The 23,729-nt window shown below is 51.8% G+C and overlaps 1 protein-coding gene across 1 annotated transcript in view; it reads right to left on the reverse strand.

Moving 5' to 3' along the window:
* HSPG2 (heparan sulfate proteoglycan 2) overlaps positions 1-23,729 on the reverse strand; it is a 281,820-nt gene that overhangs the window by 218,243 nt on the left and 39,848 nt on the right. Inside the window, 16 exon segments of the mRNA XM_075328538.1 lie at positions 2,595-2,774; positions 3,512-3,694; positions 5,212-5,352; positions 5,436-5,503; positions 5,586-5,647; positions 5,788-5,874; positions 5,945-6,072; positions 8,845-8,992; positions 9,074-9,270; positions 9,371-9,550; positions 9,623-9,780; positions 9,906-10,052; positions 10,133-10,278; positions 10,356-10,500; positions 15,200-15,331; positions 20,266-20,385. Coding sequence (XP_075184653.1) covers positions 2,595-2,774; positions 3,512-3,694; positions 5,212-5,352; positions 5,436-5,503; positions 5,586-5,647; positions 5,788-5,874; positions 5,945-6,072; positions 8,845-8,992; positions 9,074-9,270; positions 9,371-9,550; positions 9,623-9,780; positions 9,906-10,052; positions 10,133-10,278; positions 10,356-10,500; positions 15,200-15,331; positions 20,266-20,385 — 2,222 coding nt within the window.

Below are 23,729 nucleotides of genomic sequence, written 5' to 3' on the forward strand. Positions count from 1 at the left end.
TGTGATTACTGGGGTCTTGTATAGTTACGGCCGGTGACAGGGGGCAGAGACGTTCCTCAGGAGCCATAGTGATCTGTGATTACTGGGGTCTTGTATAGTTACGGCCGGTGACAGGGGGCAGAGACGTTCCTCAGGAGCCATAGTGATCTGTGATTACTGGGGTCTTGTGTGCTTACTGCCGGTGATGAGAGGCAGAGACGTTCGTCAGGAGCCATAGTGATCTGTGATTACTGGGGTCTTGTATAGTTACGGCCGGTGACAGGGGGCAGAGACGTTCGTCAGGAGCCATAGTGATATGTGATTACTGGGGTCTTGTGTGCTTACTGCCGGTGATGAGAGGCAGAGACGTTCGTCAGGAGCCATAGTGATCTGTGATTACTGGGGTCTTGTATAGTTACGGCCGGTGGCAGGGGGCAGAGACGTTCCTCAGGAGCCATAGTGATCTGTGATTACTGGGGTCTTGTGTGCTTACTGCCGGTGATGAGAGGCAGAGACGTTCGTCAGGAGCCATAGTGATATGTGATTACTGGGGTTTTATCTGGTTACCTCTGGTGACGAGAGGCAGAGACGTTCCTTAGGAGTCATATTGATCTGTGATTACTGGGGTCTTGTATAGTTACGGCCGGTGACAGGGGGCAGAGACGTTCCTCAGGAGCCATAGTGATCTGTGATTACTGGGGTCTTGTATAGTTACGGCCGGTGACAGGGGGCAGAGACGTTCCTCAGGAGCCATAGTGATCTGTGATTACTGGGGTCTTGTGTGCTTACTGCCGGTGATGAGAGGCAGAGACGTTCGTCAGGAGCCATAGTGATCTGTGATTACTGGGGTCTTGTATAGTTACGGCCGGTGACAGGGGGCAGAGACGTTCGTCAGGAGCCATAGTGATATGTGATTACTGGGGTCTTGTGTGCTTACTGCCGGTGATGAGAGTCAGAGACGTTCGTCAGGAGCCATAGTGATATGTGATTACTGGGGTTTTATCTGGTTACCTCTGGTGACGAGAGGCAGAGACGTTCCTTAGGAGTCATATTGATCTGTGATTATTGGGGTCTTGTATAGTTACGGCCGGTGACAGGGGGCAGAGTCGTTCCTCAGGAGCCATAGTGATCTGTGATTACTGGGGTCTTGTGTGCTTACTGCCGGTGATGAGAGGCAGAGACGTTCCTTAGGAGTCATATTGATCTGTGATTACTGGGGTCTTGTATAGTTACGGCCGGTGACAGGGGGCAGAGACGTTCCTCAGGAGCCATAGTGATCTGTGATTACTGGGGTCTTGTGTGCTTACTGCCGGTGATGAGAGGCAGAGACGTTCGTCAGGAGCCATAGTGATCTGTGATTACTGGGGTCTTGTGTGCTTACTGCCGGTGATGAGAGTCAGAGACGTTCGTCAGGAGCCATAGTGATATGTGATTACTGGGGTTTTATCTGGTTACCTCTGGTGACGAGAGGCAGAGACGTTCCTTAGGAGTCATATTGATCTGTGATTACTGGGGTCTTGTATAGTTACGGCCGGTGACAGGGGGCAGAGACGTTCCTCAGGAGCCATATTGATCTGTGATTACTGGGGTCTTGTGTGCATACTGCCGGTGATGAGAGGCAGAGACGTTCCTCAGGAGTCATAGTGATCTGTGATTAATGGGGTCTTGTGTGCTTACTGCTGGTGCTGAGAGGCAGAGACGTTCCTCAGGAGTCATAGTCATCTGTGATTAATGGGGTCTTGTGTGTTTACTGCCGGTGATGAGAGGCAGAGACGTTCGTCAGGAGCCATAGTGATATGTGATTACTGGGGTCTTGTGTGCTTACTGCCGGTGATGAGAGGCAGAGACGTTAGTCAGGAGCCATAGTGATCTGTGATTACTGGGGTCTTGTGTGCTTACTGCCGGTGCTGAGAGGCAGAGACGTTCGTCAGGAGCCATAGTGATCTGTGATTACTGGGGTCTTGTGTGTTTACTGCCGGTGATGAGAGGCAGAGACGTTCGTCAGGAGCCATAGTGATATGTGATTACTGGGGTCTTGTGTGCTTACTGCCGGTGATGAGAGGCAGAGACGTTAGTCAGGAGCCATAGTGATCTGTGATTACTGGGGTCTTGTGTGCTTACTGCCGGTGCTGAGAGGCAGAGACGTTCGTCAGGAGCCATAGTGATCTGTGATTACTGGGGTCTTGTGTGCTTACTGCCGGTGATGAGAGTCAGAGACGTTCGTCAGGAGCCATAGTGATATGTGATTACTGGGGTTTTATCTGGTTACCTCTGGTGACGAGAGGCAGAGACGTTCCTTAGGAGTCATATTGATCTGTGATTACTGGGGTCTTGTATAGTTACGGCCAGTGAAAGGGGGCAGAGACGTTCCTCAGGAGCCATAGTGATCTGTGATTACTGGGGTCTTGTGTGCTTACTGCTGGTGATGAGAGGCAGAGACGTTCGTCAGGAGCCATAGTGATCTGTGATTACCGCTGGTGACGAGGGGCAGAGACGTTCCTCAAGAGCCATAGTGATCTGTGATTACTGGAGTCTTGTGTAGTTATGGAGGCATATGGGGCGCATGTAAGAAGATGATGGGGATCACCCTCCCTCCATATTCCCACACTTCTTACCTCACGGAAAGGAACGGTGATTGTAATTGGGAAGCCAGAAGGCGTCTGAATGTTTGCATAATGCTCCAGGAAGATGCCATTGCCCTGCAGGACGACGTACGGCTGCGTGTCCAGGGCCCGGGCCCCCACAGGGGCTTCGTAAGTGATGGTGAAGCGCAGTTCTCCCCCATAAGACGTCACCTAAAAGACATAAGAGGGTTCTTCTCTCATTAGTGCGGTGCCATGATGTAACGGAGGGATGTCTGATAACAGGAGGGATCTCTGATAACAGGAGGGATCCACATGGGATTATGGGTCACCTACCTGGAATTTTTTTCTATTATGGCAATTTTTTGACAGAAAAGTGTCAGAACTGACTCTCTTGGTGAAGGAATTAAATCTCGGCCTCCCCGCCTGTCCTGTAGGCTGGATCTCCGCCTCCCTGCCGGTCCTGTAGGCTCGATCTCCGCCTCCCTGCCGGTCCTGTAGGCTGGATCTCTGCCTCTATGCCGGTCCTGTAGACTGGATCTTTGCCTCTATGCCTGTCCTGTAGGCTGGATCTTTGCCTCCTCCCTGTCCTGTAGGCTGGATCTCCGCCTCTTGCCTGTCCTGTAGGCTGGATCTTTGCCTCCTCCCTGCCTGTCCTGTAGACTGGATCTCTGCCTCCCTGCCGGTCCTGTAGGCAGGATCTCTGCCTCCCTGTCTGTTTTGAAGACTAGATCTCCGCCTCCCTGCCTGTCCTGTAGGCTTGATCTCTGCTTCTCCTGTAGACTGGATCTCTCCCTTCTTGCCCGTCCTGTAGACTGGATCACTCCCTTCTTGCCTGTCCTGTGTGCACCATATAATCCCATGGATTCGGCGAGCTGTGCTTCTGAGCGGACCCCACGAGATCACCGAGCAGACCCTTTTATAGACCCTGTACATCCATTCACACGTACCTTGTCCCCCTTGAATCGCTCGGGCAGCACCCAGAAATACACGCCTTGTGGGATACTATTGAATGCACTGAAGGTCAGCTCTGAAGGCCCGGTGACGCTGATGCCCTCACTGAATGTACGGGAGCTGGCTGCACTGGTGATGGAGAACGGCGCCCTCTCGTGGCTGTTATAGGTGGATTGCACCTGTAGGATGAGGACGTTGGGTTATTAGTGAAGGCCAGGTCACAGACCCACACCGCTGCACACATACGAGGGGGTCACAGACCGGCCCCGCTGCACACATACGAGGGGGTCACAGACCCACACCGCTGCACACATATGAGGGGGTTACAGACCTGCACCGCTGCACACATACGAGGGGGTCACAGACCGGCACCGCTGCACACATATGAGGGGGTTACAGACCTGCACCGCTGCACACATACGAGGGGGTCACAGACCACCACCGCTGCACACATGCGAGGGGTTCACAGACCGCCACCGCTGCACACATACGAGGGGGTCACAGACCCGCACCGCTGCACACATACGAGGGGTTCACAGACCTGCACCGCTGCACACATACGAGGGGGTCACAGACCAGCACCGCTGCACACATACGAGGGGGTCACAGACCCGCACCGCTGCACACATACGAGGGGGTAACAGACCCACACCGCTGCACACATACGTGGAGGTCACAGACCCGCATCGCTGCACACATACGAGGGAGTCACAGACCCGCACCGCTGCACACATACGAGGGGGTCACAGACCCGCACCGCTGCACACATATGAGAGGGTCACAGACCAGCACCGCTGCACACATACGAGGGAGTCACAGACCCGCACCGTTGCACACATCCGAGGGGGTCACAGACCACCACCGCTGCACACATGCGAGGGGGTCACAGACCCGCACCGCTGCACACATATGAGAGGGTCACAGACCAGCACCGCTGCACACATACGAGGGAGTCACAGACCCGCACCGTTGCACACATACGAGGGGGTCACAGACCACCACCGATGCACACATGCGAGGGGTTCACAGACCGCCACCGCTGCACACATACGAGGGGGTCACAGACCAGCACCGCTGCACACATACGAGGGGGTCACAGACCCGCACCGCTGCACACATACGAGGGAGTCACAGACCCGCACCGCTGCACACATATGAGGGGGTAACAGACCCACACTGCTGCACACATACGAGGAGGTCACAGACCGCCACCACTGCACACATACGAGGCAGTCACAGACCCGCACCGTTGCACACATACGAGGGGGTCACAGACCGGCACCGCTGCACACATATGAGGGAGTTACAGACCGGCACCGCTGCACACATATGAGGGAGTTACAGACCTGCACCGCTGCACACATACGAGGGGGTCACAGACCGGCCCCGCTGCACACATACGAGAGGGTCACAGACCTGCACCGCTGCACACATACGAGGGGGTCACAGGCCGGCACCGCTGCACACATATGAGGGGGTTACAGACCCGCACCGCTGCACACATACGAGAGGGTCACAGACCTGCACCGCTGCACACATACGAGGGGGTCACAGACCAGCACCGCTGCACACATACGAGGAGGTCACAGACCGGCACCGCTGCACACATACGAGGGGGTCAAAGACCCGCACCGCTGCACACATACGAGGGGGTCACAGACCGGCACCGCTGCACACATATGAGGGGGTCACAGACCTGGTCTCGGTTCAAGTACGAGCTCGAGCAGTCCCGGGTCACCCCCATACAGAAGCATTTCAGGCAGCCGTCCGGGTTCTTGTCGCTGAGGTAGAAGCTTCCACTCTTACACTCGTTGCACAGCTTCCCTGCAACATGAGGCTGGAAAAGAACAGTGAGGGCACATGGTGAGGAGGCGTGATTAGTAAGTACACCCCCAGAGGAGCCAGCATCCTGCCCCTTACCTTACACACACAGGTATTAGGAGATGACACCGCGCTGCCTCGCTCGTCACATATCCCCGTATCCTCAGCTGGAATACAAGCAGCATTACATTGTATGAGACCCCCCATCATCACCCTCGACCGATGGCACCTCACACCCCAGGTACTGACCCGTAGACTTCACACACCGCCCGCCAGGCCTCATGGGGTCGCCTTCATACTTTGCAGCACATCTAGAGGAGACAAAAGTGATGAGTGTGGCAGCAGGGGCACACGGTCAATGTCTGACCACACAAGCCACTATTCATAGGAATCACCCGTGACCAAAAAGCCCGTCCCAACCAACCGAGGCAAGTCATCCCAGGACCATTACCTCTCGCACCGCCGCCCGGTGTACCCCTCTAAGCAGTTATCACAGGTGGGCTGCCCATCAGTGTCCAGAAAGCAGGTGTCCGAAAACCTGGAAAGACGACTTATGTTACCCAGAACGCCAGCCAAAGGCCAATCACACCGTATAATGCACCACTGACCTGCGTCGGGGGTCCATGAACGGGCATGGACATGGTAGACAAGCATCTGCTGTACCTCTGGTGGGGTCTCCGAAGAAGCCTGACCTACATTTATTGCACTGCGGACCCTCAGTGTTGTGCTGGCAATTCTAGGGCAAGAAGAAGAAAAATCAGAGTGAGGAATAAGAATCCACGACTGAAAGATGGAAGAGCTTCCCACTGCCGCCTGTGAGCTCCACCAGGGATGCAACAATCGAGAGGCCCCCAAAAACTAGTACAGCAGGGCCGCCTGTGAGGTCCACCGAGCCTGCAACAATCGAGAGGCCCACAAACTAGTACAGCAGGGCCACCTGTGAGCTCCACCAGGGATGCAACAATCGAGAGGCCGCCAAAAACTAGTACAGCAGGGCCGCCTGTGAGCTCCACCGAGCCTGCAACAATCGAGAGGCCCACAAACTAGTACAGCAGGGCCACCTGTGAGCTCCACCGAGCCTGCAACAATCGAGAGGCCCACAAACTAGTACAGCAGGGCCTCCTGTGAGCTCCACCGAGCCTGCAACAATCGAGAGGCCCACAAAGTAGTACAGCAGGGCCGCCTGTGAGCTCCACAGGGGCTGCACCACTCGAGAGGCCCCTACAAACTAGTACAGCAGGGCCACCTGTGAGCTCCACTGAGCCTACAACAATCGAGAGGCCCAACAAACTAGTACAGCAGGGCCGCCTGTGAGCTCCACCGGGGCTGCACCGCTCGGGAGGCTCCCAAAAACTAGTACAGCAGGGCCGCCTGTGAGCTCCACCGGTGCTGCACCGCTCGGGAGGCCCCCAAAAACTAGTACAGCAGGGCCGCCTGTGAGCTCCACCGGTGCTGCACCGCTCAGGAGGCCCCCAAAAACTAGTACAGCAGGGCCACCTGTGAGCTCCACCGAGCCTGCAACAATCGAGAGGCCCCACAAACTAGTACAGCAGGGCCGCAGCGCTCGGGAGGCCCCCACAAACTAGTACATCAGGGCCACCAGTGAGCTCCACCGAGCCTGCAAAAATCGAGAGGCCCCACAATCTAGTACACCAGGGCCGCCTGTGAGCTCTACCGGGGCTGCACCGCTCGGGAGGCCCCCACAAACTAGAACAGCAGGGCCGCATGTGAGCTCCACTGAGCCTGCAACAATCGAGAGGCCCCTACGAAGTAGAACAGCAGGGATCACGTGTGAGCTCCACCAAGCCTGCAACAATTAAGAGGCCCCACAAACTAGAACAGCAGAGGTCACCTGTGAGCTTCACCAGGCCTGCACCGCTGGGGAGACCCCCACAAACTAGTACAGCAGGGCCGCTGTGAGCTCCACCGAGCCTCTAACAATCGAGAGGCCCCTACAAACTAGTACAGCAGGGGTCACCTGTGAGCTCCACCGAGCCTGCAACAATCGAGAGGCCCCTACAGATTAGTACAACAGGGCCACCTGTGAGCTCCACATTGGCTGCACCGCTCGAAAGGCCCCTACAAACTAGAACAGCAGGGCCGCATGTGAGCTCCACCGAGCCTACAACAATCGAGAGGCCCCTACAAACTAGACCAGCAGGGCCGCCTGTGAGCTCCACCAAGCCTGCAACAATCGAGAGGCCCCACAAACTAGAACAGCAGAGGTCACCTGTGAGCTTCACCAGGCCTGCACCGCTTGGGAAGCCCCCACAAACTAGAACAGCAGGGCCGCCTGTGAGCTCCACCGAGCCTGCAACAATCGAGAAGACCCTATGAAGAAGAACAGCAGGGGTCACATGTGAGCTCCACCAAGCCTGCAACAATTGAGAGGCCCACCAAACTAGAACAGCAGGGGTCACCTGTGAGCTTCACCAGGCCTGCACCGCTGGGGAGACCCCCACAAACTAGTACATCAGGGCCACCAGTGAGCTCCACCGAGCCTGCAAAAATCGAGAGGCCCCACAATCTAGTACACCAGGGCCGCCTGTGAGCTCTACCGGGGCTGCACCGCTCGGGAGGCCCCCACAAACTAGAACAGCAGGGCGCATGTGAGCTCCACTGAGCCTGCAACAATCGAGAGGCCCCCACTAAGTAGAACAGCAGGGGTCACGTGTGAGCTCCACCAAGCCTGCAACAATTAAGAGGCCCCACAAACTAGAACAGCAGGGGTCACCTGTGAGCTTCACCAGGCCTGCACCGCTGGGGAGACCCCCACAAACTAGTACAGCAGGGCCGCTGTGAGCTCCACCGAGCCTCTAACAATCGAGAGGCCCCTACAAACTAGTACAGCAGGGGTCACCTGTGAGCTCCACCGAGCCTGCAACAATCGAGAGGCCCCTAAAGATTAGTACAACAGGGCCACCTGTGAGCTCCACATTGGCTGCACCGCTCGAAAAGCCCCTACAAACTAGAACAGCAGGGCCGCATGTGAGCTCCACCAAGCCTGCAACAATCGAGAGGCCCCACAAACTAGAACAGCAGAGGTCACCTGTGAGCTTCACCAGGCCTGCACCGCTTGGGAAGCCCCCACAAACTAGAACAGCAGGGCCGCCTGTGAGCTCCACCGAGCCTGCAATAATCGAGAAGACCCTATGAAGAAGAACAGCAGGGGTCACCTGTGAGCTCCAACAAGTCTGCAACAATCGAGAGGCCCCTACAAACTAGAATAGCAGGGCCGCCTGTGAGCTCCACCGGGCCTGCACCGCTCGGGAGGCCCCCACAAACTAGAACAGAAGGACCGCCTGTGAGCACCACCGAGCCTGCAACAATCGAGAAGACCCTATGAAGAACAACAGCAGGGGTCACCTGTGAGCTCCAACGAGTCTGCAACAATCGAGAGGCCCCTACAAACTAGAATAGCAGGGCCGCCTGTGAGCTCCACCGGGCCTGCACCGCTTGGGAGGCCCCCACAAACTGACCCCAAAGTAAAGGCAGAGCCATCACTCACTATGCAGTAGCCACTCTCAGAGTCACAGGAGCCGGCATGGCCGTTGCAGTTACATCCAGAGCAGGTGCCCAGGAAAGGTCCTCCAGGAATACGCTCAAACTGCGGAGAGCAAACCTCACAGGACAGGCCGGAGTAGCCAAAGGGGCACCTGAAAAAGACAAATGACCAACATTCAGCCGCCAGCAGACATGGGTCAGTGAATGAGGCCCCACCATCCCGCTGCACTGACCGGCACTCCTCCACGCCAAGCGCCACTCCCAGCTGCGTGTACTCCACCGAGGTGGTGTCCAGGACGATGTCCGCCAGCCCCACACTGGCCATTTTGTTGTCATAGACCGTCTGAATCATTATGGCTTCCAGATTCTGTAGTGTCATGAGAAGGTCCTCGCGGGTGACTGCTGCCCCAGACTCGTGCTGCCAGTGTTCCTGCAGACGGGAGAAGACAAGCCACGGCTGACGGCACTGCGGAGCCACAGGAAATGGCTGACAATGGTGATCCGCACCGGGACGCTGCCTGGGCCCTCACCTCCGTGATCTGCACTGTCCGCTGGTTCACAATACTGGGCTGAGTGGATGACTGGACCCGATAGAGAAGTTTCTGCCCGTTTCCGATGAGCATGACATCAGGCTTCCTCACCGGCTCCGACTGGCCCCGGGTCAGGCCGTACCGCACCTTATAGCTGAGAGACCCCCCATACGAGTCCACCTGAAACCAGATGCAAGGCGATAAAATATCCTCCCGAGGTCACCAGCAGTGGACATGATGGCCAGCCCTTACCTTGTTCCCCAAGAACTGTGCCGGCAGCGTCCAGAAAGAGTCCTGACTCAGGAACCTGCGGGAGAGGTCCACCAGCTGGAACTCCTGCACCGCCGGGTCAATCTGCAGCTGATTGGAGGATAACGGAGGAAAGCCCTGGTGAGAGGAGACGTTCACCCCTACGGAGACCAGGAAACCGGGAGTGAGCGGCATTACATCTACTGTCAGGCACACCACCATAAGAAGCATCAAGTACATGACCATGAGCAGCATCAAACCAAAGTCAGAGAACATGGGGAGTCACCTTTAAAGTCATCTGGAACATCAAATCGGAGTCTGATCTGGTTTCTGTAACGACCGGTTTGATGGCAAACCCTGGCAACACCGAAGCAGAAGCAAGGAATGCAGCGAGAGGTGCCATCCACATGGAAGGAGCCTTCAGAGCAGAGACCTGCGGATGAAACATGTGAGATCACGGCGTTGTCTATCTGGAGAGCACCGGCCTTCCTGCCGCGGAGCCTCAGACATCACCTGTCTTTAAGGAGAGGACACCGTCAGGAATCCCGAACACCATGCCCTTAGCGTTGATGGCTTCGCACGTGTAGGCGCCCTGGTCCGCTTCCTTCACATCGCGGATGATGAGTGTGCCGTGCCCGTTCTCGCTGGTCATGGACACTCTGGGGTATCACAATCACAGATTATCATCGCAGCCCCAATGTATCAGCAATGCTCACGTTATACCGCAGCATCGTACCTGCTGCTAGTGGGAATGTGACCCCAGTTTAATCTCCAGGTAATGATGGGGGTCGGGATACCAATTGCCACACACGTAAAACGCACGGTCTCTCCCCGGGAAGCCATGATGCTCTCCTCAGGGGGTGTAATCACCTGCGGAGGACCTGAGAAGAAGCAGATTACTGGTACCCATGCCCAAGGGCGTCCATGCTGACCGGAGTATACAGCCCGGAGACATCAGCACATGCAAACATATATGGCCTGGAGACGTCAACACACGTGAGTGTTTACAGCCCGGAGACGTCAGCACACGCAAACATATACGGCCTGGAGACGTCAGCACACGTGAGCATATACAGCCCGGAGACGTCAGCACATGCAAACATATACAGCCTGGAGATGTCAGCACACGCGAGTGTTTACAGCCCGGAGACGTCAGCACACGCAAACATATACGGCCTGGAGATGTCAGCACACGCGAGTGTTTACAGCCCGGAGATGTCAGCACACGCAAACATATACGGCCTGGAGATGTCAGCACACGCGAGTGTTTACAGCCCGGAGATGTCAGCACACATGAGCGTATACAGCCCGGAGATGTCAGCACACGCGAGTGTTTACAGCCCGGAGATGTCAGCACATATGAGCGTATACAGCCCGGAGACATCAGCACACATGAGCGTATACAGCCCGGAGACATCAGCACACATGAGCGTATACAGCCCAAAGACGTCAGCACACATGAGCGTATACAGCCCGGAGACGTCAGCACACATGAGCATATAGAGCCCAGAGACATCAACACACATGAGCGTATACAGCCCGGAGACATCAGCATACATGAGCGTATACAGCCCGGAGACATCAGCACACATGAACGTATACAGCCCGGAGACATCAGCACACATGAACGTATACAGCCCGGAGACATCAGCACACATGAGCGTATACAGCCTGGAGACATCAGCACACATGAACGTATACAGCCCGGAGACATCAGCACACATGAGCATATACAGCCCGGAGACATCAGCACACATGAGCATATACAGCCCGGAGACGTCAGCACATGCAAACATATACGGCCTGTAGATGTCAGCACACATCAGCGTATACAGCCCGGAGACATCAGCACACATGAGCATATAGAGCCCGGAGACATCAACACACATGAGCGTATACAGCCCGGAGACATCAGCACACATGAGCGTATACAGCCCGGAGACATCAGCACACATGAACGTATACAGCCCGGAGACATCAGCACACATGAGCGTATACAGCCCGGAGACATCAGCACACATGAACGTATACAGCCCGGAGACATCAGCACACATGAACGTATACAGCCTGGAGACATCAGCACACATGAACGTATACAGCCTGGAGACGTCAGCACACATGAGCGTATACAGCCCGGAGACATCAGCACACATGAGCATATACAGCCCGGAGACGTCAGCACATGCAAACATATACGGCCTGTAGATGTCAGCACACGCAAGTGTTTACAGCCCGGAGACGTCAGCACACGCAAACATATACGGCCTGGAGATGTCAGCACACGCGAGTGTTTACAGCCCGGAGTTGTCAGCACACATGAGCGTATACAGCCCGGAGATGTCAGCACACGCGAGTGTTTACAGCCCGGAGATGTCAGCACACATGAGCGTATACAGCCCGGAGATGTCAGCACACGCGAACATATATGGCCTGGAGACATCAGCACACATGAGCGTATACAGCCCAGAGACGTCAGCACACATGAGCGTATACAGCCCGGAGACGTCAGCAAACATGAGCATATAGAGCCCGGAGACATCAACACACATGAGCATATACAGCCCGGAGACATCAGCACACATGAGCATATACAGCCCGGAGACATCAGCACACATGAACGTATACAGCCCGGAGACATCAGCACACATGAACGTATACAGCCCGGAGACATCAGCACACATGAATGTATACAGCCCGGAGACGTCAGCACACATGAACGTATACAGCCCGGAGACGTCAGCACACATGAACGTATACAGCCCGGAGACGTCAGCACACATGAACGTATACAGCCCGGAGACATCAGCACACATGAACGTATACAGCCCGGAGACGTCAGCACACATGAACGTATACAGCCCGGAGACGTCAGCACACATGAACGTATACAGCCCGGAGACGTCAGCACACATGAGCATATACAGCCTGGAGACGTCAGCACACATGAGCGTATTCAGCCCGGAGACGTCAGCACACATGAGCATATACAGCCTGGAGACATCAGCACACATGAGCGTATACAGACCGGAGACATCAGCATACATGAGCGTATACAGCCCGGAGACATCAGCACACATGAGCATATACAGCCCAGAGACGTCAGCACACATGAGCGTATACAGCCCGGAGACATCAGCACACATGAGTGTATACAGCCCGGAGACATCAGCACACATGAACGTATACAGCCCGGAGACATCAGCACACATGAACGTATACAGCCCGGAGACATCAGCACACATGAACGTATACAGCCCGGAGACATCAGCACACATGAACGTATACAGCCTGGAGACGTCAGCACACATGAGCGTATACAGCCCGGAGATATCAGCACACATGAGCATATACAGCCCGGAGACGTCAGCACATGCAAACATATACGGCCTGTAGATGTCAGCACACGCAAGTGTTTACAGCCCGGAGACGTCAGCACACGCAAACATATACGGCCTGTAGATGTCAGCACACGCAAGTGTTTACAGCCCGGAGACGTCAGCACACGCAAACATATACGGCCTGGAGATGTCAGCACACGCGAGTGTTTACAGCCCGGAGATGTCAGCACACATGAGCGTATACAGCCCGGAGATGTCAGCACACGCGAGTGTTTACAGCCCGGAGATGTCAGCACACATGAGCGTATACAGCCCGGAGACATCAGCACACATGAGCATATAGAGCCCGGAGACATCAACACACATGAGCGTATACAGCCCGGAGACATCAGCACACATGAGCGTATACAGCCCGGAGACATCAGCACACATAAACGTATACAGCCCGGAGACATCAGCACACATGAGCGTATACAGCCCGGAGACATCAGCACACATGAACGTATACAGCCCGGAGACATCAGCACACATGAACGTATACAAGCCCGGAGACATCAGCACACATGAGCATATACAGCCCGGAGACGTCAGCAGATGCAAACATATACGGCCTGTAGATGTCAGCACACGCAAGTGTTTACAGCCCGGAGACGTCAGCACACGCAAACATATACGGCCTGGAGATGTCAGCACACGCGAGTGTTTACAGCCCGGAGTTGTCAGCACACATGAGCGTATACAGCCCGGAGATGTCAGCACACGCGAGTGTTTACAGCCCGGAGATGTCAGCACACATGAGCGTATACAGCCCGGAGATGTCAGCACACGCGAACATATATGGCCTGGAGACATCAGCACACATGAGCGTATACAGCCCAGAGACGTCAGCACACATGAGCGTATACAGCCCGGAGACGTCAGCAAACATGAGCATATAGAGCCCGGAGACATCAACACACATGAGCAATATACAGCCCGGAGACATCAGCACACATGAGCAGTATACAGCCCGGAGACATCAGCACACATGAACGTATACAGCCCGGAGACATCAGCACACATGAACGTATACAGCCCGGAGACATCAGCACACATGAACGTAATACAGCCCGGAGACATCAGCACACATGAACGTATACAGCCCGAGACATCAGCACACATGAACGTATACAGCCCGGAGACATCAGCACACATGAACGTATACAGCCCGGAGACGTCAGCACACATGAACGTATACAGCCCGGAGACATCAGCACACATGAACGTATACAGCCCGGAGACGTCAGCACACATGAACGTATACAGCCCGAGACGTCAGCACACATGAGCATATACAGCCTGGAGACGTCAGCACACATGAGCGTATTCAGCCCGGAGACGTCAGCACACATGAGCATATACAGCCTGGAGACATCAGCACACATGAGCGTATACAGACCGGAGACATCAGCATACATGAGCGTATACAGCCCGGAGACATCAGCACACATGAGCATATACAGCCCAGAGACGTCAGCACACATGAGCGTATACAGCCCAGAGACGTCAGCACACATGAGCGTATACAGCCCGGAGACATCAGCACACATGAGTGTATACAGCCCGGAGACATCAGCACACATGAGCATATACAGCCCGGAGACATCAGGACACATGAGCGTATACAGCCCGGAGACATCAGCACACATGAAAGTATACAGCCCGGAGACATCAGCACACATGAACGTATACAGCCCGGAGAAGTCAGCACACATGAACGTATACAGCCCGGAGACATCAGCACACATGAGCATATACAGCCCGGAGACGTCAGCACATGCAAACATATACGGCCTGTAGATGTCAGCACACGCAAGTGTTTACAGCCTGGAGACGTCAGCACACGCAAACATATACGGCCTGGAGATGTCAGCACACGCGAGTGTTTACAGCCTGGAGATGTCAGCACACATGAGCGTATACAGCCCGGAGATGTCAGCACACGCGAGTGTTTACAGCCCGGAGATGTCAGCACACATGAGCGTATACAGCCCGGAGATGTCAGCACACGCGAGTGTTTACAAGCCCGGAGACATCAGCACACATGAGCGTATACAGCCCGGAGACATCAGCACACATGAGCATATACAGCCCAGAGACGTCAGCACACATGAGCGTATACAGCCCGGAGACATCAGCACACATGAGCATATACAGCACGGAGACATCAGCACATGCAAGCCAAGAGCGATCGGAAACTTACTGCAGCCGATCTCATCGGAGCGGTCGGGGCAGTCGGCCTCCTCATCACACTGGTAACTGGCCGGGATACAGGTCCGGGACTGGACGCACACAAACTGATCAGGGCCACACGTGTCACTCGGGCCTTTGGTAGCTTCACAAGACAGATAGGACAGGTCAGTATATATATATATATAATATATATATAATATGTAGATAATATATATTTTATTATATATATATATATATATATATATATATATATATATATATATATATATATACACATATATATATATATACATATATATATATAAAAGAGTGGGGAGAATAAGGATTTGATCCTTTGCGGACTTTGCAGTTTTCCCATAAGGAATGGAGAGATCTGTAATTTTTATTCTAGGTAACGTCACCTGTGACAGAATAAAAAAATCCAGAAAATCCCAGTGAATGATTTATAAATAATTACTTTGCATTTTATTACATGAAATAAGTATTTTATCGCCGACCAACCAGCAAGAATTCTGCTCTCACAGACCAGGTATTTTTCTCCTACTCTGCACTCATTATCTGGATTATTTGCTCCTGTTTGGCCTCGTTACCTGTATAAAGACCCCTGTCCACACACTCACACTCACACTCCAACCCCTCCACCATGGCCAAGACCAAAGAGCTGTCTAAGGACACCAGGGACAGAATTGTAGACCTTCACAAGTCTGGGATGGATTACAGGACAATAGGCAAGCAGCTTGGTGAGAAGACAATTGTTGGCACAATTATTAGAAAATGGAAGAAACACAAGATGACTGTTTATCTTACTCGGTCTGGAGCTCCATGCAAGATCTCGCCTCATGGGGTGAGAATGATTCTGAGAAAGGTCAGGAATCAGCCCAGATCTACACGGGAGGACCTGGTCAATGACTTGAAAAGAGCTGGGACCACAGTCTCAAAGATTACCATTAGTAACACACTACACCGCCATGGATAAAATCCTGCAGGGCATGCAAGGTCCCCCTGCTCACGCCGGTACATGTCCAGGCCCAATTAAAGTTCACTAATGACCATCTCTATGATCCAAAGGAGGCATGGGAGAAGATCATCTGGTCAGATGAGACCAAAATAGAACTATTCGGTATCAAGTCCACTTGCTGTGTTTGGAGGAAGAAGAAGGATGAGAACAACCCCAAGACCACTGTCTCAACCGTGAAGTATGGGGATGGAAATATCCTGATTTGGGGACAGGGTGACTGCACTGTATAGAAAGGAGGATGGATGGGGTCATGTATAGCGATATTTTGGCCAACAATATCCTTCCTCAGTAAGAGCATTGAATTTGGTTGTGGCTGGGTCTTCCAGCACGACAGTGACCCGACACACACAGCCAGGGCGGCTCCATAAGAAGCATTTCAAGGTCCTGGAGTGGCCGAGCCAATCTCCAAACCTGAACCTGTTGAGGGTAAGAATTGAGTAAGCTGAAATACTTAATTCAGCCATTTCATAGACTCACTTACAGCAAGTTGGGCTGCAGTGTGTACATCGCCCTGGCCAAAAACTAGTGCTCTACCAGGATACAGCTAAACCTCCACTAAGTGGAGGCATCACAGGTGCAGGAGGAGCAAATCACACACACACTTCCATGGAATGGAGGGGGGCGAATGCTGGATGATAAAACTGCACACTAGTGGCTTGCATAGAGCGCTGTTCACACATGCAGATAACAGTCACAAGCCCGCAGCCTATTAGGTGACGCCCAAACTATTAGATCAGGCGGGGAGCCAGGCCGAACCCCACTGTGTATCATGCACGGACAGACACTCTACAATGCAAAGCCCAACAGAAAGGGGCCTGGCTGTATCCTGTACAAACAAATATGAATTTTTTTGTTGATATTTATGGCCATAAAACATAAGCCTACAACCCTCGTCACGCTTGTAGGTCCCTACACTAAATATAAAATTAGCAACAAAAAGAGGACAATATCCTCCAAAAATTAAGTGACGAGGGTTGTAGGCTAACGTTTTATGGCCATAAATACCAACAAAAACCTCATATTTTTTGTACAGGATACAGCCAGGCCCCTTTCTGTTGGGCTTTGCATTGTAGAGTGTCTGTCTGTGCATGATACACAGTGGGGGTACGGCTTGGCAGCCCGCCTGATCTAATAGTTTGGGCGTCACCTAATAGGCTGCGGGTTTGTGACTGTTATCTGCATGTGTGAACAGCGCTCTATGCAAGCCACTAGTGTGCAGTTTTATCATCCAGCAATCGCCCCCCTCTATTCCATGGAGGTGTGTGTGTGATTTGCTCCTCCTGCACCTGTGATGCCTCCACTTAGTGGGGGTTTAGCTGTATCCTGGTAGAGTATTAGTCTTTGGCCTGGGCAATGTACACACTGCAGCCCATCTTGCTGTAAGTAATACTTAATTTTTGGAGGATATTTTCCTCTTTTTGTTGCTATTTTTACATTTCATAGACTCAAATATATAGTATAGTTGATGTAGCCTAACATATTAATGAATGCTTTTCTTTCTTACTAACACACACACACACATATATATTATATATATATATATATATTATATATATTATATATATTATATATATTATATATATTATATATATACATATATATTATATATATATATATATATTGATGGCTCCTGCATCGTGCACAAAACCTAAAGTGATAAGGAGATTGAAAACACCCAAAGTTTGGAACATCCAATCCAGTAGAGACTATGCAAGCTGCTACACGCCCAGAGCCCGTCATGCGATATTTGATTGGAGTATATATTTTGTCTACACCCTTTTCTTATCTAGAACTATAAAGTTTTCTGAACAATAAACTGGGACAGATTCTCTGGCGTAGGTTATGAGATAAAGTCATAACTGACTCGTAGTCCGTTATTTTATTCTTGAAGTGCACACATGATATTATAATCTGAACACGGCAGTCAGACCTTCAGAGATCCATTGTAGTCTCACCTCAGCAAACCTAATAAAAAATCTCTGGAAGAGCTGAAACTCATTGTTATCCAGCGACAGCCCTGAAACCTAAAAGATCTGGAGGAGATCTGTGTGGAGGAATGACCTGAAAGATCAGGAGACGATCTCTATGGAGGAGCAACCTGAAAGATCTGGAGACGATCTGTATGGAGGAGTGACCTGAAAGATTTGGAGAACATCTGTATGGAGAAGTGATCTGAAAGATCTGGAGACGATTTGTATGGAGGAGTGACCTGAAAAGATCTGGAGAATATCTGTATGGAGGAGCAACCTGAAAGATCTGGAGAAGATCTGTGTGGAGGAATGACCTGAAAGATCAGGAGACGATCTCTATGGAGGAGCAACCTGAAAGATCTGGAGACGATCTGTATGGAGGAGTGACCTGAAAGATCTGGAGACGATCTGTATGGAGGAGTGACCTGAAAGACGTGGAGAATATCTGTATGGAGGAGTGACCTGAAAGATCTGGAGAAGATCTGTATGGAGGAGTGACCTGAAAGATTTGGAAAAGATCTGTATGGAGGAGTGACCTGAAAGATCTGGAGACGATCTGTATGGAGGAGTGACCTGAAAGATTTGGAGAACATCTGTATGGAGGCGTGACCTGAAAAATCTGGAGACGATCTGTATGGAGGAGTGACCTGAAAGATCTGGAGAAGATCTGTATGGAGGAGTGACCTGAAAGATTTGGAAAAGATCTGTATGGAGGAGTGACCTGAAAGATTTGGAGAACATCTGTATGGAGTCGTGACCTGAAAGATCTGGAGACGATCTGTATGGAGGAGTGACCTGAAAGATCTGGAGAAGATCTGTATGGAGGAGTGACCTGAAAGATCTGGAGAAGATCTGTATGGAGGAGTGACCTGAAAGATTTGGAAAAGATCTGTATGGAGGAGTGACCTGAAAGATTTGGAGAACATCTGTATGGAGTCGTGACCTGAAAGATCTGGAGACGATCTGTATGGAGGAGTGACCTGAAAGATCTGGAGAAGATCTGTATGGAGGAGTGACCTGAAAGATCTGGAGAAGATCTGTATGGAGGAGTGACCTGAAAGATGTGGAGAAGATCTATATGGAGGAGTGACCTGAAAGATCTGGAGAAGATCTGTATGGAGGAGTGACCTGAAAGATTTGGAGAAGATCTGTATGGAGGAGTGACCTGAAAGATCTGGAGAAGATCTGTATGGAGGAGTGACCTGAAAGATTTGGAGAAGATCTGTATGGAGGAGTGGGCCAAAACCCCTCCTTCAGTGTGTGCAAACCTGGTGAAGAACGACCGGAAATGTCCGACCTCTGTAACTGCAAACAAAAGTTTCTGAAAAAGACCCCCCGACCAGGGGAGAGTACATTAAAAGGGTGAAATGTATTCTTCAGCTGGAACAGGGAGTGTATGAAAGAAGGGGGAATGTTAAAATGTTTGAGAAGCTCTGGTCTCCTTGGCTGCAATGCGGATAGGACGAGTGATGGACCAGTAAACTGATATGGGACGGGGATAGTCGTCTGAGACCTCTGATGTGTGTGTTTTGTTTTATTTGTGTTACTAGTTGTTCCTCCTGCACAACGGGATGGTTGCTATACTACAGTTGGAGGGTATTCTAAGTGTGTACTATATGGGATGTAGTATCGGGGAGAAGTGTTGCTGCCGGGGTGGGGGAGGGGGCGGGAGGGGGAGTTAAAGGGGTAATAGATGTGATAAATTTAATTTGGATGCCGATTTGTTATTCTGTTGTATGTATTCTGTTTTAATAAAAAAGTACCTGATTTAAAAAAAAAAAAACAAAAGTTTCTGCCAAATATTCTGTTTTTCTATTGTATCAAATACTTATTTCCTGTAATAAAATGCAGATTATCTATAAATCCTACGATGGGATTCCATGGATTATTTATTCTGTCACAGGGGACGTTACCTATGATATAAATTACAGATCGCTCCATTCTGTGAAGGGGGAAAGATCAGACCCTTATGTTCCCCTCGTTATATGGGGCGATCGCACGTACGATCACACATGGAAAGTGAATGCACCAATGGCGTCACACTACCGGCTGCACCAGGACGTGGCTGGGCCATGCGAATCTACTCACGGCAGTGTATTTCATCTGATCCATCTCCACAGTCGTCGTCACCATCACAGCGCCAAAGCTTCAGGGCGCAGCGGCCATTTCTACACTTAAATTCATTGGGCTCACAAGGAGATGGGGTCCCTGGATAGAAGATGGAAAGGAAAAGGTGTGTGATCAGCTGTGAAGAATCAGAATGTAAAACTATGTGTAGTGTCCTCCCTTATACTGCACCCCCAGATCAGCAGCGGTTCTGTACAGTCAGGTGTGTAGTATTGGTGTATAGTGTCCTCCCTTATACTGCACCCCCAGATCAGCAGCAGTTCTGTACAGTCAGGTGTGTAGTATTGAGGTATAGTGTCCTCCCTTATACTGCACCCCCAGATCAGCAGCGGTTCTGTACAGTCAGGTGTGTAGTATTGAGCTATAGTGTCCTCCCTTATACTGCACCCCCAGATCAGCAGCGGTTCTGTACAGTCAGGTGTGTAGTATTGGTGTATAGTGTCCTCCCTTATACTGCACCCCCAGATCAGCAGCAGTTCTGTACAGTCAGGTGTGTAGTATTGGTGTATAGTGTCCTCCCTTATACTGCACCCCCAGATCAGCAGCGGTTCTGTACAGTCAGGTGTGTAGTATTGGTGTATAGTGTCCTCCCTTATACTGCACCCCCAGATCAGCAGCGGTTCTGTACAGTCAGGTGTGTAGTATTGAGGTGTAGTGTCCTCCCTTATACTGCACCCCCAGATCAGCAGCGGTTCTGTACAGTCAGGTGTGTAGTATTGAGCTATAGTGTCCTCCCTTATACTGCACCCCCAGATCAGCAGCGGTTCTGTACAGTCAGGTGTGTAGTATTGAGGTATAGTGTCCTCCCTTATACTGCACCCCCAGATCAGGAGCGGTTCTGTACAGTCAGGTGTGTAGTATTGGTGTATAGTGTCTTCCCTTATACTGCACCCCCAGATCAGGAGCGGTTCTGTACAGTCAGGTGTGTAGTATTGGTGTATAGTGTCTTCCCTTATACTGCACCCCCAGATCAGGAGCGGTTCTGTGCAGTCAGGTGTGTAGTATTGGTGTATAGTGTCCTCCCTTATACTGCACCCCCAGATCAGCAGCGGTTCTGTACAGTCAGGTGTGTAGTATTGGTGTATAGTGTCCTCCCTTATACTGCACCCCCAGACCAGGAGCGGTTCTGTACAGTCAGGTGTGTAGTATTGAGCTATAGTGTCCTCCCTTATACTGCACCCCCAGATCAGCAGCGGTTCTGTGCAGTCAGGTGTGTAGTATTGAGGTATAGTGTCCTCCCTTATACTGCACCCCCAAATCAGGAGCGGTTCTGTGCAGTCAGGTGTGTAGTATTGAGGTATAGTGTCCTCCCTTATACTGCACCCCCAAATCAGGAGCGGTTCTGTGCAGTCAGGTGTGTAGTATTGAGGTATAGTGTCCTCCCTTATACTGCACCCCCAGATCAGGAGCGGTTCTGTACAGTCAGGTGTGTAGTATTGAGCTATAGTGTCCTCCCTTATACTGCACCCCCAGATCAGCAGCGGTTCTGTACAGTCAGGTGTGTAGTATTGAGCTATAGTGTCCTCCCTTATACTGCACCCCCAGATCAGCAGCGGTTCTGTACAGTCAGGTGTGTAGTATTGGTGTATAGTGTCCTCCCTTATACTGCACCCCCAGATCAGCAGCGGTTCTGTACAGTCAGGTGTGTAGTATTGAGCTATAGTGTCCTCCCTTATACTGCACCCCCAGATCAGGAGCGGTTCTGTACAGTCAGGTGTGTAGTATTGGTGTATAGTGTCTTCCCTTATACTGCACCCCCAGATCAGGAGCGGTTCTGTACAGTCAGGTGTGTAGTATTGGTGTATAGTGTCTTCCCTTATACTGCACCCCCAGATCAGGAGCGGTTCTGTGCAGTCAGGTGTGTAGTATTGGTGTATAGTGTCTTCCCTTATACTGCACCCCCAGATCAGGAGCGGTTCTGTACAGTCAGGTGTGTAGTATTGGTGTATAGTGTCTTCCCTTATACTGCACCCCCAGATCAGCAGCGGTTCTGTACAGTCAGGTGTGTAGTATTGGTGTATAGTGTCCTCCCTTATACTGCACCCCCAGATCAGGAGCGGTTCTGTACAGTCAGGTGTGTAGTATTGGTGTATAGTGTCTTCCCTTATACTGCACCCCCAGATCAGCAGCGGTTCTGTGCAGTCAGGTGTGTAGTATTGGTGTATAGTGTCCTCCCTTATACTGCACCCCCAGATCAGGAGCGGTTCTGTGCAGTCAGGTGTGTAGTATTGGTGTATAGTGTCCTCCCTTATACTGCACCCCCAGATCAGGAGCGGTTCTGTACAGTCAGGTGTGTAGTATTGGTGTATAGTGTCTTCCCTTATACTGCACCCCCAGATCAGCAGCGGTTCTGTACAGTCAGGTGTGTAGTATTGAGCTATAGTGTCCTCCCTTATACTGCACCCCCAGATCAGCAGCGGTTCTGTACAGTCAGGTGTGTAGTATTGAGCTATAGTGTCCTCCCTTATACTGCACCCCCAGATCAGCAGCGGTTCTGTACAGTCAGGTGTGTAGTATTGAGCTATAGTGTACTCCCTTATACTGCACCCCCAGATCAGCAGCGGTTCTGTACAGTCAGGTGTGTAGTATTGGTGTATAGTGTCCTCCCTTATACTGCACCCCCAGACCAGGAGCGATTCTGTACAGTCAGGTGTGTAGTATTGAGCTATAGTGTCCTCCCTTATACTGCACCCCCAGATCAGCAGCGGTTCTGTGCAGTCAGGTGTGTAGTATTGAGGTATAGTGTCCTCCCTTATACTGCACCCCCAAATCAGGAGCGGTTCTGTGCAGTCAGGTGTGTAGTATTGAGGTATAGTGTCCTCCCTTATACTGCACCCCCAAATCAGGAGCGGTTCTGTGCAGTCAGGTGTGTAGTATTGAGGTATAGTGTCCTCCCTTATACTGCACCCCCAGATCAGGAGCGGTTCTGTACAGTCAGGTGTGTAGTATTGATGTATAGTATCCTCCCTTATACTGCACCCCAGGTTAGGAGCAATCCTGTACAGTCAGGTGTGTAGTATTGGCATATAGTGTCTTCCCTCATACTGCACCCCCAGATCAGGAGCGGTTCTGTACAGTCAGGTGTGTAATATTGAGGTGTAGTGTCCTCCCTTATACTGCACCCCCAGATCAGGAGCGATCCTGAATAGTAGGGTGTGTAGTATTGAGGTGTAGTGTCCTCCCTTATACTGCACCCCAGGTTAGGAGCGATCCTGTACAGTCAGGTGTGTAATATTGAGGTGTAGTGTCCTCTCTCATACTGCCTCACTAGGTCATGAGCGATCCTGTACAGTCAGGCATGTAGTATTGAGGTGTAGTGTCCTCCTTTATACTGCACCCCCAGATCAGGAGCGATCCTGTACAGTCGTGTAATATTGAGGTGTAGTGTCCTCCCTAACACTGCACCCCAGGTTAGGCGCGATCCT

Source organism: Anomaloglossus baeobatrachus, chromosome 11, assembly GCF_048569485.1.
Source record: "Anomaloglossus baeobatrachus isolate aAnoBae1 chromosome 11, aAnoBae1.hap1, whole genome shotgun sequence".
Classification (NCBI taxonomy): domain Eukaryota; kingdom Metazoa; phylum Chordata; class Amphibia; order Anura; family Aromobatidae; genus Anomaloglossus; species Anomaloglossus baeobatrachus.